Source organism: Condylura cristata, unplaced genomic scaffold, assembly GCF_000260355.1.
Source record: "Condylura cristata isolate star-nosed mole 26May11 unplaced genomic scaffold, ConCri1.0 scaffold00019, whole genome shotgun sequence".
NCBI lineage: Eukaryota > Metazoa > Chordata > Mammalia > Eulipotyphla > Talpidae > Condylura > Condylura cristata.
In genome coordinates this window covers 25,822,117-25,839,899 of record NW_004567120.1, presented here as the reverse complement: position 1 = coordinate 25,839,899, position 17,783 = coordinate 25,822,117, and the positions used below count along the sequence as shown (strand labels likewise).

At 35.6% G+C, this 17,783-nt stretch overlaps 1 protein-coding gene across 4 annotated transcripts in view; it reads left to right on the top strand.

Moving 5' to 3' along the window:
- The window catches only part of THOC2 (THO complex 2), a 97,510-nt gene that overhangs the window by 30,952 nt on the left and 48,775 nt on the right, over positions 1–17,783 (top strand). For all 4 annotated transcript variants that reach the window (XR_001145612.1, XM_004685773.1, XM_012727169.1 and 1 more), the window contains 5 exons: positions 2,095–2,261; positions 5,535–5,627; positions 8,670–8,825; positions 9,393–9,565; positions 10,553–10,748. Coding sequence is in view for 3 of the 4 variants with exons in the window: in XM_004685773.1 (XP_004685830.1) it covers positions 2,095–2,261; positions 5,535–5,627; positions 8,670–8,825; positions 9,393–9,565; positions 10,553–10,748 (785 nt within the window). In the remaining variant the exon portion in view is untranslated. The remainder of the gene's footprint in view (positions 1–2,094; positions 2,262–5,534; positions 5,628–8,669; positions 8,826–9,392; positions 9,566–10,552; positions 10,749–17,783) is intronic.

Here is a 17,783-nt window from a genome sequence, read left to right as displayed (position 1 = left end):
TTGTGCATACAGAACTGGGGTACAGGCCAGAGGCTCAGGGGCGGTGAGAGGCTTCACCAGAGACAGAGTGGGGAGCAGAACAGACAGATCGAGGATGTACACTGCTGAGGGGAGCAGCGGGCGGGTCAGGAGAAGTCTGCTGCGCCATGTGGTCACCTCCGGGGCAGGTGGGGATTGAACTCATGAGGAAGTGGCTTTAGCTTCTCAGCGCTGTGCTTTAGCCAGCTGTGCCACCAGGGAGGGCCAGGGACTTTTGATATAGAGACCTTATTTTGTTTTTGTAACAGTCTGTTTAAGTACAGCCTGTTCTGTAAACATGTAAGAGAAGATAGGAAAGTGATATCCCCCTACCTTTAAAATAGAATATTTTAGGTGTTGGATGTGTTACTAAGATGGAAATATTCCTTATATAATATATGTGTATGTCAGTATAAATATGCCATCATGATGTACACATTAAATACCTTATAATTTTGTCAGTTAAGCCTCAGTAAAGTTGGGGAAATCAAAAAAGCAAACACCCAAAATATTTGTCTTACAGTGACACACAAAGTCCTCTTGTGATTTCATATACATAGCCATATATTTCCTTTTAATTCTACTTGTTTTTAAAATATCCTATTTGAAATATCCTCATGCTTACATTGCTAATTTTAAAAAATACTTTATAAAGATTAAGTTATACAGTCCTTCTATAGAATTACCATTTGCTGTGACATGTGTAGGAAGAATTTACTGAAAGTGTCTTGTCTCCTGAAACAAAGTTATTTCATACAAGTCCTGGTAAGATAAAACAAAAAGTGCCCTTTGACATCTCTGCACATTTGTGAAGAACTTCTTTTCTTTTACCATAGAAAATGATACGGTCAGTCTTTGGCCTAGAAAGCGAGCATGAGGAAATACCTCTTACACATTATGCTAAGTGAAGTAAGCCAGAAGGAAAAAGATAAATACTGGACGATGTCACTGAGATATACATTATAGAGAAACCAAAGGGTCAGAGACAAACTTTGAAGTCAAAGTTTTGAAATAAAAAATAAATTTGAAATCAAAACCTTGAAAATTTACCTAGCAAATCCCTAAATTTTTAGGAATAATTTCCTAAATCTTTGGTTTGATTACTTCCTTGTATATAGGAAAAGTTATTCTCATTGATTGGACAATGTATGACACCTGAGACATTTAATAGAAACTTCATAAGCCCAATTTTCTTTTGTGAAAGATTGATATCTTTTAGAAATAAAATTACCTAAATTGCTACCTTAAATTGTACCTAGAAGGAAATTGATAATTGACAGTCCAGATTAACGATGGGATACCTTTGGTGGAGTAATACTGTTAAATAAGACATACTGTCAAGGATTCATATTTTAGCACATTGAAAACAATGTGAATGAAACAAAAATATTTCCATGTAATATGTTGCTATTGTGTTTTTTTTTCATATGGTTTGTGTATTTTAATGGGAAATTTATAAACCAACTAATTTCTCAAAATTATACTTGAGGTCCTGTTCTGTCCTGATAGACCAGAATATTCATTTGTATTTAATGATTGAACTTTTACATTTAGTAAATGTAGGAACCCTTTATAAATTTGGAGAATTTGCTAAATCTTACTTCCATGGTCTGTTGCCAGCGTTTATTCGAAATAATACTGCATAAAACATTTAAAGGAACCACTTAGTTGCCTAAATTGTAAAAATGCATTTGATTTTCATGTTTTGCTAAGAATTAAAAATATGTGGATTTCTTTCACTAGCCCAAATAATCAAGAACTGATGAGCCAGTGTGGCAACAAAGATATTTTACTTGAATTATTAGTGAGTCAACCCCAGGTTTCCATTCCATTCTGTTTGATAATCCACTTTGTAATCCTGGAGAGGTCACATATTTCATCTGTAAAATTTATGGTGTGGATATGATGATGTTGACAATTATATAGATTTCTCTCTGGGGTAGGGAAAGGTAACTTGCAGAAGAAGCCATTTTTAGATACATTCTTATTTTGTGAATTGAGTTGTCCCTAAAAGTTAATGACTTTATTAGAAATGATGTGTAATCAGTTTTGAATCGTGTATATCTCCTCTTTCAGGATGCTTTAATCTAGATCCAAATAGAGTTTTGGATGTCATTTTGGAAGTGTTTGAATGCAGACCAGAACATGATGATTTCTTTATATCTTTATTGGAATCTTACATGAGTATGTGTGAACCGCAAACACTGTGTCATATTCTTGGGTTCAAATTCAAGTTCTATCAGGTAAAAATAATGTGTGTATGTATATATGGTGTGTATATATATTTGTAGGTTGATTTAGTGATTTTATATGTACAATTTAATTTGTAAATGATTTGTTTCAGCTCAGCCATTCTAGTAGAGAAGACAAGTGGATAGCTAACAATGGCATGATAAATATTATATTAGTGTGAATGATGTTACGTGAAAGTGTACAGGAAAGCATAATAAACTTTTGCCTTAGAAGTGATGTAATCAGGAAAGACTTTATAGATACAATCTTTTTTTAACTTGGTCCTTGAAGGATGAGTAGGAGTTTGAGCATTTTCTGTGCAAATATCTGGGGAGGATCCTCCAGGCAAAGCAAGCAACCAATGTAAATGCCTTAGTGTGTGAGTATGCCTGATGTATTGAACAGCAAAGAGGCAGTGTGACTGCTTCATAGCCATTGAGTGGGAGAGGTCAGGAGAGAGGCCAGGGATGAGGAACCAGCTCTTAATGCAAGTGTAAGGTTTTTAACTTTGATGTGGGTGAGGCCAGTGGCAGATTTTGAGTAAGAGTGATGTGATCTGACTTAACTTTTTTCATTTTGTTTCCCTTTTACTTTATATTTTTCAAATATATAGGAAGGAGTGAATAGTGTAAAGAATTTTGTAGCCCCTATTGCCTTGATTTAATTAAGTTTAGTAATTTGTTAGTATACCGTTTTTGAAATATTAATTTATGAACAGATGTTATGAATGTTTATTCCTAAGTTTGTTAGTGTTTGCTTTATTAAAAAAAGTTTTTCTATGTAGTCATGATGCCAACTTCATACTTAAATAGATTGCTATCATATAATAAATCCAGGCCATGTCCAGACTTTTCTTATTGTCCCCCAACCATTTACACCTGCTTTGCTTAAGCAAAGACTCAAAGACCATACATTGTATTTGACTGTTAGAATTCTTTAGTCTTGTAATTTAGAGTAGTGCCCTATCCCCCTCCTTTAATGGCATTGATTTGTTGAGGAAACCATTCCTGTGGAAGATTTTGGATTTATCTAATTGCTTTTCCACAGTTGGCTTAATTTGTTAATTTTTCCCATATTTCTTATTATATGTGAGATTAAGTCTAAAGTCTTATTTAGTTTTATCATACCTTCTGCATTTATTAATTCACATTCTTTTATGAAGAGGAGTTTGTCCCATACCAATTTTGCTTGTTTGATTGCCCTAAAATAAAGTTCTTACTAGAAAGGCAGGGCAAATACTTTCTATTTACTTTACTTTAACTCTGTTACTTTAACTACTGGAGTAAGTAGTTTTCTTTAATAGAGACTTTTAATGGTGCATGTGTTAAGAGATAGAAGAGATAATGAAAGAGTCTCTATGTGCATTTTGACTTGTTTCCAGTAGATTAATGTGGTTATAGTAGCAGTGGAATTTGATGAGATGCTGAATATATTTTGAAAGTTAAGCCAATAGAACTTGCTGATGAATTGGATACAGACTGTGAGGAAGTATAGCTAAGTACTATTCTGTTTTGAGGGGTCTGATCAGCTCAAAAGATGGTGTTACCATCAAATGAGATAGGGCAAATTTCCAATGGAACGTGGGGTTGGAGTGTTCAGGGTAGGAATCAGGAATTCCGTTTTGGGCATGTTAAATTTGAGATGTCTCTTAGCTATCCAAGTGGAGATGTTGAAGAAATAGCTAGTTGTATGTATTTGGTCTTCAAAAGAATGGACTGGCTAGAAGTAGAGATATGGAGAAAGCCCAAATTGGATCACTAATGTTATTAGGTCTGGGAAGAGAGAAGGAGCCAAGAAAGAATGTATAGAATATGCATGGTAAAAAGAAAACAAGTAGAAATGTAGCATCTTGGAAGCTAAATGGAATAAGTTATGATCAACTTTGTAAATTTATCTGATGGGTCAGTTAAGAAGATAACTAAACTTTGATCACTAGCTATGTTGGTAGAATTATTTAGTAGTGTTACTATGAAATAGATGTAATAGGGATAATGAGACTATTTCTAGTGAATTCAAGTCAGGCAGTGAACTCTTGTGCTTTGAAATCCTGACCACCAGGTTTAATGAGAAACCATTTATAAACAGATATTTAAAATTTAAAGACTCTCGGTTAGGGAACTGTCTGGTGGCTGAGGGGTTAAGTCTAAATTTGGCCAACAGGGCCAAATTCTAAACTCCTAGACTACCATTACAGCCTGAGTTCGATCCCCAGCCAGGGAGCTAATTGACATATGTTTGTCAGTCTTGTCTAACTGTATCTCTTCAGAGAATTATTTTAAAAAGTTAAAACACGTATAAGTAGAAACCCATACTTAGTATTACACAGTCAACAATCTTACTTACTCTATTCAGCTTTCAGATTTTATTCAAATAATAGCATGCATTGTAAAATGTCTACAGTTTTAGTTACCTATTTAAAAAAATTATATTTTACATCATTGTTCATTTTTTTAGAACAATGTTTTCTTTTCTCAGGTGTAGTTCCCATAGAATTTCTACCACCAGTTCACCCGTGCACCATCGGCATAGTCCCTTGTGTCTTCCCACCCTTGTTTTGATCCCTCTTCCTTCCAGTCCCCTGAGTGATAATATCTGGTTTATGGTTGTCTGTTTTTGTTTTATTTTGTTGTGTTTTTAATTATTTTTTTCCCTGACCCCTTGTTTGGTTCTCCTGTGTTTCTCCTATAAGTGCAACTATCCGATAGTTTTCTTTTCCTAGTGACTTATTTCACTGAGCATTAATCCCTTCTAGCTCATCCATGTTGGCTGTGAATGGCATTAGTTTATCTTTTTTGATTGCTGAATAGTATTCCACTGTGTATATACAGCACATCTTCTTGATCTAGTCATCTACTTTTGGGGGCATTTTGGTTGATTCCAAGTCTTATTATAAATAGTGCTGTAATAAACATAGGTGTGCAGGTATCCTTTTGAATTAATGTTTTTGTGTTCTTTGGGTAGATAGATTCCTAGGAGTGGAATTGCTGGTCCTAGGGAAACTCAATTTTTAGTAGTCTGAGGAACCTCCACATAGTTTTCTATAGTGATTGAAACAGTTCCTTGCCAACTAAAATGTGTCTATATTTTTAAAGATTTTCCAGTGTGAAAAAGAAGTGTTGTCACAATTATGTTTGTCCTGAATTCAGATGATAAGCATATGATCAGGAACTGTATTATTGACCTAGAGTTACTTGGTCTAATTGTTCTTAATTATTGGTAGGTAAAGGGTATGATTTTAGTTTTTGTATTATATGTTAATGGAAACTTTTCTTTTGTTTTTCAAGGAACCAAATGGAGAGACTCCTTCATCTTTATACAGAGTTGCTGCAGTACTTCTGCAGTTTAATCTCATTGATTTAGATGATCTTTATGTACATGTAAGTCAAGTGGGCTGCTAAGAATGTATGGTTGTCCATCCTGGGGTGGGGAAGAATAGTAGACAGCCAGATAGCACTTCGAGGTTGGTCTTAGGGGCTCAAATCTTTATTTTTTGAAGCCCTAGTGCATTATTGCTTTATGTTTATAAGCTGTATAAATTTAATTCTTTGACAAACTAGAAATCAGATACAATGTGACCACTCATACAGAGTTAAGGATTGGATATGAAATTCAGGTCTTAATTGTCACTAGCCATATTTCATGGGGAGAGAGACCAAGTTTTAACAAGTGTGATTTCAGACTCCTGTATTGTACTCAATTTATGGGAAATGTGGGGTTATCTACATAATACTTTGCCCCAAAATGTTAATATTAGGGATTTAGGATGAATGAGGAACTCTTGCTTTATTAAAAAAAAGTGTTTTTGTTTTATTTACTAGCCATTAATAGCAGTATTGTACTTTTATTTCTGGATACAGAAGAGTAGATACAAGACTGTGACTGATAGCTTCTAATTTAGCAACAGTTTAACTTAAAAAAAAAAATAAGTTTGGGCCCTTCCTGGTGGTCAGTGGGTTAGGACACAGCACTGCAAGCTAGCTGCAGCTGCTTCAGTGCTGAGTTCGATCCCCAGCCTCGGAGGTGATTCACATGGCGTGGCAGACCTCTCCTGTCTCCTCCGCTGCTCCCCTCAGCAGTGCACTTTGTAGATCTGCCTGTTCTGCACCCCCCCCCCTCCACTCTGACTCCAGTGAATCCTCTCACCACTCCGGCACCTCTGGCCTCTACCCCAGTTCTGTATGCATGCATGCATGCATGCATAAATAAATAAATAAATCTTAAAAAAATGTATAGTATAGGAATTCCTGTTTTTTTGGGTTGTACATTAGGATATCGGTAAACTTAAACATACCTGTCCAAAGCTATCATCATCTCCATTGCCTTTGAAATCACTTTCTTCCTTGCCTTTCATTAAGTACTGTGGTTACGGAGTTGAATAAACTATGATCTCTACCTTGGAAGCAATCATAGTATAGTGAGGGAGAAAAATATTTGCATTACGTAAGAAAATTATATTAGAAATGTTTATAAAATGCTATGAGATCTCTGTAAATAGTGACTATTGTCTTGGGGGAGTTTTGGTGGTTTTTTTCAAGCTAGTGATTTTGATAAGTAGCTATTGGTCAGGCTTACCTGGTGGGAAGATTTGTAATTAGAAACAACCTGTTGGAGAGGTATGAAGTTTGAAAGGGCTTTAGTATTCCTTATGAGAGCATTAGGCATCTCAGAGTGGTTGTTGCAACTTAGGAGGGTATATGGGGGAGATGAGGATAGAAAAGTATGTTGGTGCTAAACTGTGAAGTATACGTGCTATAGTACGGTATTTGGAATTTTTTCATTTTGGGAGTACTGAGCCATCCAGGATTAAGTAGAGAAGTGATGTACAAACTGAGAACATGGAAATTTATTAGAAAAGGGAGAATTTGAAAACATAGGTATGAGCTTAGAGGCAAGTATAGACTGATAGGAAAAATGTAAAGTACAGAAATAATCTGTTTATCACTGATATATTTTTTTAAAAGATTTATTTATTTATTTATTCATACAGAACTGGGGTACAGGCCAGAGATGCGGAGGGCGAGAGGATTCACCAGAGACAGAGTGGGGAGCAGAACAGGCAGATTGACGAAGTACACTGCGGAGGGGAGCAGTGGGCGGGTCAGGAGAGGTCTGCCGCGCCATGTGGTCACCTCCGGGGCAGGCGGGGATCGCGAACTCATGCTGAAGTAGCTTTAGCTTCTTAGTGCAGTGCTTTAACCTGCTGCGCCACCAGGGAGGGCCCTATCACTGATATTTTTAACATTAAATACAAGTGGACTAATTATTCTTGTTAGCATGACAAAATTTGTGATCCTAAAATAATTGGGTTTTTTTGTTTACACTAGATTTGTAAAACCTAAGGACAAAGGAAGGTTGAAGGTAAATGGATGAGGAAAATAACCAAGGAGATTGTTAGGCAATGTAGACTTTTTGGCAAAAAGACATAGTCACTTTATAAAAATAAGATTGTATTCTGTTAGTCAGTGACAGTTCTAACTTTGTATGTACATAATAATATTCTTTAATTGCACAAAACTAGTAATTGAAAAAACTGTAAGAAGATACTAGCAGTTCCCGCATTATCATGGGACAGTTTAGAGATAGTGGCATTGGCCAAAGTGGGACCTTTTGCAGATGTATAAATAAAACAAAGATAGGTGTGATTGCCAGTAGAGAACATAAAGAAAAAGACCATGAGAAAAAGTCTGGCTTACTACTTTGTACCAATTCTTAGTGACTTTTCTCTTATGCCTTTTTTCTAAATAATTTAAATTATGTTTATAATATATACATACACAAACATATGTATATATATAGGCATATATACATATATATAAATATAATGTTATTAATAGTTGAGATACTTTTTTCATAATAGAGGGTCAACTATATTACTTTCTCTTTTGTAATAAGCTACAAATGTTTATAATGTAAGTCAAGTAGTTACTCAAAAACAATATGTCAAGCTGTTAACATTTTTCTACTTGAGATTTTTCATTTAGAGGAATCATTTTCCCCTTTAATTTTACTTAATAGCTCACTTCTTCCAAGTTGTATCACAATGAAACATTGTGATGTTTTATTTATTTATTTTTTTTAAGTTTTATTTATTGTAATATTTTAAATGGAACCAGGCATGCATTTTTTTGGATAAACTAATAAAATCAATGGTAAGCATCATTGTTGTAGTAAAATAATAATTTAGACCTCTAACAGAAGACCGGAACAACTGCTTTCTTATTTTAATGGGATTACAAAATGCAGTTACTTAATACTATCAGACAAAAAAAAAAAAGAGAGAGAGACTTAAAAGGGAAATAAGGGTCATGAATAGGCTAGACTTCTTATAATTTTTTTTATAAATGAGAATAGTGTTTGCTTTGTAGGTATATGAAAATAGTATTAGCTGTTTTATGAAACATTAATGAACCATTTTTTAGCTTCTTCCAGCTGATAATTGCATTATGGATGAACACAAACGAGAAATTGTAGAAGCTAAGCAAATTGTTAGAAAACTTACAATGGTTGTGTTGTCTTCTGAAAAAATGGATGAGCGAGAGAAAGAAAAGGAAAAAGAAGAGGAGAAAGTAGAGAAGGTATATAAATTTATTCTAGTAAAATTAACATTGTCTGCAGGAATAAAATTAGGAAATTTAACTTGTAATAGTTAAACAATTTATGGAAGCATACATTTCTTAATTTTGAGTGTGGTGAGGCCTAGAGTTTTGTATAATAATTTGTAAACTTTTAATATAATTGGTACCTTCCCAGAAGAGTTTGCCATTGTTTATATAAATTTCAAAATGCATTCTAAATACCTTAAATGTATTGATTGTATTTTTATTCTGCATATTTGACTTTCTTAAATCCTAAAGGGATTCTCAAAGATGAATTGAGTTCTAGTTCCTTGTGTACAATAAAACACTAAGTAGAACCTAATTTAACCTCAAGTCTATAAACTGTTACATTATGTCTGTTAAATGTAAAAGTAGACCCTGTTTTTTTTTTTTCAGTTGCTAAAAAACTTGATTGTACTTTTAGGAAAATAGGTTTCTTGATATAGCTTTTGTACATTTTTGTAGTGTTTAGTTTTTTTAAATAAAAAAAAACAAGTTTTTTTTGTCTGTATTTTGAGTATCTTTCCTGTAATTGTTCATTTTTAGCCACCTGACAACCAAAAACTTGGTTTATTGGAAGCCTTGTTAAAGATTGGTGATTGGCAGCATGCACAGAACATTATGGATCAGATGCCTCCATACTATGCAGCCTCACACAAGCTAATAGCCCTTGCTATTTGTAAGCTCATTCACATAACTATTGAGCCTCTCTACCGAAGGTATGTTACTGTGTATATATTACTAATCATTGAGGTAGAAATAGTGTAGGAGTGCAACAAAATATACATAGTCTGTTTCCTCAGACTAAGCATATATTTTAGTATGTTGTATCTGAACATAAGAACTATCCTCAGATATCAGTCTGGTATCTTAATCAGTGAGTACTTTCCTAACGTCTTGATCACTAGCTGTTGTACTGTAGAATGTGCTGTGGAGTGTATACAGAAGTACTCTGAAAAGTAAAGTTAGAGTTCTATGTTGGGTTTGTTCCATTGAGAGTGAAACTTACTTAGGAGCAATATTGGTGGCTGCTCTGGCTTCAGCCCTCCAGATCAGAGATTGCCTCAAAAGCCCCAGCCTTCAGGGGCTCATGAGTAACTGCTGGCTGCTGCCTTCAGTGCCACCTTGGCTGTGTACCATGTAGGCTTCTTAGAGATTGATCCCTGTGATTCCATAGTGGGACCCTTGCTCAGCAGGTGAGAACTCTGGATGTGCTGCCCTTTTTTAGGGTAACACTGTCTTTAATTATGTGGCTCACATTACCTACTACCATGTCTCTCATTAAGTCTAGGTAGTGAAATCTAGGTTCAGAAGTGCTATTGACTTGATTCAGTGTTGTTATATATCCCTGTTTTTCTGTTTCATTTTCCAGTGTCTCTAAGATCTGTCCCTTGTTCCCCATTCCCATATCCAAATTCCTGATACTGGCCACGTTTAAAGACACTTTTAAGTGATATGTTAAATGTTATTTGAGAGCTATGTTTCTCTGATTTTCCATTTCTTATGTGTTAATTTAAAACATTCTTCAAGCTCTGGTTTTTTCAAACAAATTATTTTTGTCTTTCTCTACTAGTTAAATTATCTAGAATAATAAAGTTAGGCACATTTGAAATATAGACAGCAAATATGACCATGAAGATTTTTTACTTAGGAATTTAAAATGTGGTATTGCATAATGTATGTATAAATTTTGCTTCTTTTTACAGAGTTGGAGTTCCTAAAGGTGCTAAAGGCTCACCTGTTAATGCTTTGCAAAATAAGAGAGCACCAAAACAAGCAGAGAGTTTCGAAGATTTGAGGAGAGATGTCTTCAATATGTTCTGTTACCTTGGTCCTCACCTATCTCATGATCCCATTTTATTTGCAAAAGTGGTGCGCATAGGCAAATCATTTATGAAGGAGGTTAGTGAGATACTTTTCTTCCAAGCAGAAAACTAAATTTTGGAATGAAAATGAATGTGTTTGTGTTAAATTTATCTCTGGAAGTAAAAAGAAAGTAAGAAAAGATGTTGAGTAAGGTTTGGGGAAACTCCATTGTATTCTAATCATATTTGTGTATGTATACACATACTACAACTACACACATGTACACACATACATATGTATACATATAACTGAAATTTAGCTAGATTATTAGTCAGGTTTCCCAAATAGGAAAATATACTTTGGACAAGTGATTGCTTTTTGAATTCCCTTGTAATTAGTGGCTAACTCTGCTTTCTTTCTCCTTGCTTGTTTTTTCTTCTGTTCAGTTATATTCATGGCTGAAATTTATAATGATTGCCATTTATTTGTATGAAGTCCCTTTGACCTCAGACTTTTGAGGATCCATTCTTTTTTTTTTCATTAAAGGTTTTACTGATATAAAACATACATACAGAAAAGTATGTGAATCATCACTGTACAGCTTTACTGACTGACTTACTAAACTAAACATCACTGTGGCCACACTTTGATAAGCAATAGAATAGAACGAGCACCTCAGAATTTCCCCTGTACTTTCTTCTAGTCACTTCCCAAGCTTTTTTGTTTAAGATCAGCTTTGAGGTATAATTTACACAGTAACATGAGTTTTGACAACATTGTATATCCACTACCACAGTCATAATCTAGACTGTTTTTAATCACCCTCTTGTCCTTTGGTTGTCAACTCCCTGTTTTCAATGCTAGCTTCTGGCAACCACATACAGACTTTCTGTCCCTCTTGTTTTGCCTTTTCTAGAAGTTCGTGTAAGTGGAATATACTCTTTTTAGTCTAGTTTTTTTCACATAGTGCTTTTGAGATTCACCCAAGACATTGCACATTGCAGTAGTTCTTACTTTGGTGCCCAGTAATATTTCATTATGTAGACACAAATGTTTAGCCATTGCCATTTAGTTGATAGACATATGGGTTGTTTCTACTTGGGGGTATTATAGATAAACCTGTAAATATTCTTGTCCAAGTATTTTGGAGGAAGACATGTTTTTGTTTCCCTAAGAGTGGGATTACTGGGCCATATGGGTAAGTGTATGTTTAATGTTTTGCCAAACTCTTCCAAAGTATATGTGCCATCCTGCATTCTTAGAATCAATGTTATGACTCCCACTTGCTCCATACCAGTATTTTGAATTTTAGTCATTCATGTTGGTGTTTGGTGATATATGCTTACTTTTCCCTGATGACTAGTGATGGTTGGGCAGCTTTTCATGTCTTTGACTTTTATAATTTATATTGAAGTATCTAGTTAGACCTCTTGCCCCTTTTTAAATTGGATTGTGTTTAATTGTTGACTTATAAGTACTCTGGATACAACATTTTTATCAGATATGTGATTTGAAAATTTCTTCTTAGTTTATTTTGCCTTTTCACTTTGTCATCTGTCTTTTGAAAAGCTGGAAAATTTTCATTTTGGATTAATTCCAATTTAATAGTTTTTGTTTTTCCTTTGTGTGTGTGTTCTTAGACATCTTTACCTAGTCCAAGATCTTGAGGCTGAAGAGAGTACCTAAGTAGAACATTTAGAAATTGTTAAAAGCAAAAATGCAGTTTTCCTCAGTGCTTGGTGATTGCATCTGATTTTAATTTTTAAGAGTATCTGCATGGAAAATATAACAGCTGTTGTATATTGATCCTTTCACACATGAGATATTTAAGTTGGCTACTTAATAGTTTTTTTTTTATTTATTCATACATAACTGGGGTACAGGCCAGAGATGCGGAGGGTGAGAGAATTCACCAGGGACAGAGTGGGGAGCAGAACAGGCAGATCAACGAAGTACACTGCTGAGGGGAGCAGCGGGTGGGTCAGGAGAGGTCTGCCACACCATGTGGATCTCCTCCGGGGCAGGCAGGGATCGAACTCATGCGCAGTGCATTAACCTGCTGCGCCACCAGGGAGGGCCAAAATAGTTTTTTTAATGTTCCCAAATTTACAGTGTGTAAAGGCATTAAAAATATCTGCTAAGTAGTTTATTACTACACATATAATTTATTATATATCATTTATATAAAAAGGAAGTATAGTTGTATATCATCTTGATCCTTACTTTTTTTAAGATTTTATTATTATTTTTTATTATTGTGCATACAGAACTGGGGTACAGTCCAGAGGCTCAGGGGTGGCGAGAGGCTTCACCAGAGACAGAGTGGGGAGCAGAACAGGCAGATCAAAGTACATTGCTGAGAGGAGCAGTGGGCGGGTCAGTAGAGGTCTGCCACGCCATGTGGTCACCTCCGGGGCAGGCGGGAATTGAACTCATGCAGAAGTGGCTTTTAGCTTCTTAGTGCGGTGCTTTAACCATCTGCGCCAGGGAGAGCCAATCCTTAACTTTTTTAAATGTATACAAGAACTGGGGTACAGGTGAGAGGTGGGGGGATGAGAGCATTCATCAGAGATAGATTGGGGAGCAGAACAGGCGTATTGACTGAAATACAGTGCTGAGGGGCGTAGCAAGCAGGAGAGGAGAGGTCTGCCATGCCATGTGGGTCACCTACCTGGTCAGGGATTGAACTCCTTGTGCAGAGGCTGCAGAAAGCTTCATAGTGCTGTGCTTTAACCCTTGTGCCACCAGGGAGGGCCTGATCCTTATTTTTTAATACAAAAGTAGTTCTTCATTTTTTTTCCCCAAAGATTTATTTATTCATACATAACTGGGGTACAGGCCAGAGATGTGGAAGGTGATAGGATTCACCAGAGAGAGAGCAGGGAGCAGAACAGGCAGATTGACGAAGTACACTGCTGAGGGGAGCAGCGGGCGGGTCAGGAGAGGTCTGCCGCGCCATGTGGTCACCTCGGGGGCAGGCGGGGATCGAACTCATGTGGAAGTGGCTCTAACCTCTTAATGCTGTGCTTTACCCAACTGTGCCACCAGGGAGGGCCAGTTTTTCATTTTTTAGTGTGAACATTTTTACAATTTTAAAATCAAGTTACTTATATTGTACTATATTTCGTAATTTTTGAAAGTGTATTGTTGTGTATCTTTGCACTTCTTTAATTTAGGTCTCAGTGTGTGTTCTGTAATTGGATGTCTGTTTCCCCAGATTAGGGAGGTTTTTGGATATCATTTCCCATTTCAACGTTTCTCACTTTCTCTTCTTTTTGTCTCTGTAATATAAATGTTATTCCTCTTGATGTAGTATCAGAAGTCCCTTAAGCACCATGCTTTTCAAAATTCTCTTTCCATTTTGTTATTCTGTCTCAGTAAATGCGATTGACTTATCTTCCAACTCAGTTATCTGTTCTCTGCTTCATTCAATCTGCTATTGGATCTCTTCAGTTTTTTTTTTCAGTCCTGTTTTTATCAGTTCTGTTGATATCTTTGTATTCTTTAGCTCTTTCATTTGCATTTGGATCTTTATTAAATTTTCTTGTTCATCTGTTCTCCCAAGTTTGGTGAGCATCTTTCTTGCCATTACTTTGAATTCTTCATCAGGTAGTTTGCTTATATCTACTTTTTTACAATATTTTTCAGGGTTTTTGTCTTACTCTTTTGTTTGGAACTTGTTCCTCTGTCTGCATTTGACCTGGTTCTTGCTTCTATGTAATAGTCATCTCTACATCCTCTCCCAATCTTGTAGGAATGGTCTAGCATAAATGCTATCACATAAGTGCTATCCCATGAAGTGAGGAGCACAGCTCTCCATGGACACCTATCTAGGTGGTTTAGGAGCATCTCATGTATGGATTGCACCTTCTCTCTTTAGTCAGTATGCCATTGTGTGTGTGGTTGTTGGCCCAGTTCAGCTTTGGTATACACAGTGGATGGGCATAGTTAAGGGTCAGCTATAGTGATTCATAGTTGAGGATCACTACTATGGATCCATGCCAGCCTTGGTACACTGCTCCTTGTACATTTGATGGGCCATGCTGCAGGCCTGTCTGAACCCACATCTATGCAGTTTGTGGTGTGTGATGATCATGTGGTGTGTGATGATCACGTGATGTGTGGTAACATCACAATGGGTGGGTAGAACTCTTAGCAGGGTACTCCCATGTAGACTTGGGAAAGGAATCTAAGATTGTATCTATGGGTGTTCTTAGATTCTCCTCCACATTTTTCCCACCAGCCCTCTTTGCCTGGAGTCTGGGTCTTGTCTGTGCTGTGCAGCATGGAAATATGCCATAAATGTACCACTCTATGTCCCAGAACCTTCTCTTTCATACACTGTAATCTCCAAATCCAGGCTGGGGCATTTTCCTTGGCTAGAGCTTAGCCTTGTCTTTCTTCCCCGTCTTGGTGCTGTCTTTTAATCCTTGGTTGTGGCACCTCTATCCAGTTTGCAGGTCTCCTTTGTACAGTATTCTGTATGTAGTCGTAAATTTGTTGTGCGAGAGAGGTGAGTTCAGGTTCTTCCATATTGCCATGTTGAACTGATCTCTTATCTTGATGCTTATAGTCTGAAAATGCCGAGTCATGATAACTAGTGCTTATACAGAGGAGGAAAAAGTCTTTTTTTATTGCTAAGGTTGTGGTAGAAAAGTAAATCTTTGCAATGGTTTGAGTTAGACTTTATTATAGACAAATTATTTTTGTCTATAGGCTTAAAAGGCTTTTGTTGACAAGCTAAGAATTTAAACAGGTTTTATAGGATTGATTCTAATGGAGGAATGTGACCATAATTTCAAATAATGTATTTACAGTTAGCCTTCTTTAATAAGTCTCTCATTTTAAGCATGAAGTTGCTTGATTATATAAATAATGCATTTCTTTAAAAAGTTGCTTATATAGTTATATCAGATATCACATAATGGAATAGTCTGTAGTTACCTATAATCATTTTTTTCCTTTGTGTGTATGTGTATTTCTTAAACTTTAGGTACTGTTTTGTAGGACTGCCTAGTATAGTGACTCTCATATTTCAGCATGTGTCAGAATCACCTGGAAGTCTTAAAGTACAGATTATTGTTTCCCAACCTCCATTTCTTTTTCAGTAGGGCTGGGATGGAACCTGAGAATTTGCATTTCTAACATGTAAGCAGGTGATGATATTGCTGTTACTGGTCCAAAGGCCAGACTTTGAAAAATATTATTTCTAATATATATAGTAACCAGTTTTGGTTTTTATTTCAGGGTTAAAGGATGAGGATATAGAATATACTTATGTAATAGTATAATTACACCATACCTGTGTTTCATTTCTGTGAATTCAGCCAGACTTCTTCTACCATAATACTCTGTGTGTCCGTAGAAATAAAGGTGAAGTTGGAGAAAAGTTTTTCAGTTTGATTTCAGTTTTTTTAGGGAGTGTCTTACTATATTCTGTATGAGTGTAGTTTTTGAGCTAAAGTGTTGCTATTAAATGTAGCTACTAAATGCAATCACTTCATCTTATGGTCATGCAAGTTCCTGTTCACATCTTATGTTCACTTAACAATGATTTTTCTAATGCTTGAAGGGAAAAATCATTTGTTTGGGCTTAACTGAAACATAATGTGTCTCTATACTTTCTGGATGATTGAGGGACTTCTTAAGGTAATTGTGAGTATATATAGTTTTATGCACTGACTTTAGAGCTTAACTTTGGCCACAGAGTCTTTATTTAAGGCTGTCTCCCAAAGTAATTAAAAATTAGAATTTGATTGTTAGATTTGCAGGTTTCATATGAAGCTGTTAGGTACTTGGTAGTTATTTGACCTTAAGCTGATCCATTTGTTAAGCCATATTTAGTTCTTGGGGTTGCAATGAAAATCAAGTGAAACATGTTTACACATTACTCAACTTGAGCAAGTTAAAATAAAAAGGTTGCCATGGATTCTATGCATCAAAGTAAGTTTTCACTTTTTAAAAAATAAATTTCTTCAGTCCACTAGCTTTTAATGATTTGTTTTAAAGTATTTAATCTATTTCTGCCTTTAGATAATCTGCCTTTAGATCTATTTCTGTATTTGAAGTAGTAGCTTCATTTCTTTCAAGAGCAGATTTGATTTTTATGTAGAATGTCTTTGGCTCCTTTATGTTTTAGTAATAATATGATGTTCTTTTCCTTCTCATTGTTAAAATTTGTGTTATAAATAACAGAAATGAAATGAAAGTTTTATTGCCAGGGTTTTGTGAGTGAACTAGTCAAGGGCAGATGCGGATGGGAACAAATTTGTAACAATATTTTAAAACAAAAGCTTGCATTATAATTATTATTGTCCAAATAGAGAGTGTTATGATTCCTTCCATTTGTTAACAGGGCTTCCCTATGTAGTTTTGCTATTCTAAGTCATATATAAAGCAAATGAGGAACTCTAGAGTTGGAAACCATGTTTGCTCTAATGTACACTTGCTATTTAATGAGCTGAAGCAAGGAAGAACTGTTAGGGTATTTGTTTGTACTTAGATTGTCAGCTATTAATAATTGGTTTGAACCAACTTCATGTTAGCTAATACTGGATATTTTCTTGTGGCAATTCTATTTAAGCTGTAGAATCATATTTAACACAGTAAATTACAATTAGGATCTTAATCTTTCCCTTTATGCTGTGTTTTTTAGCTAAGAAAGTTATATGAACGTACAAAGGTAAGCAGATATTAAGTCTATTTTTAGGTAAGAATAGACTATGCAGATGATAAAAGATTTTAAAAAAGGTTTATTTATGCATACAAGAACTGAGGTACAGGCCAGAGGTGTGGGGGGTGGGGTGAGAAGATTCACTAGAGACAGTGGGGAACAGAACAGGCAGATTGACTGAAACACTCTGCTGAGGGGAGCAGCAGGCCAGACAGGAGAGGTCTGCCACACCATGTGGGTCACCTCCCTGGCTGGGGATCAGACGTGCTGCAGTGGCTGGGGATTGCTTATAGTGCTGCGCTTTAACCTGTGGTGCCACCAGGGAGGGCCTGATGATAGAATTTTTAAAAGTACAAAAAAGTAGAATTTAAAATTTTTTATTACTGTTTTTTAAAAATTTATATATATTTTACATCATTGTTCATTTTTTATACAACGTTTGCTTTATTTTCTCAGAT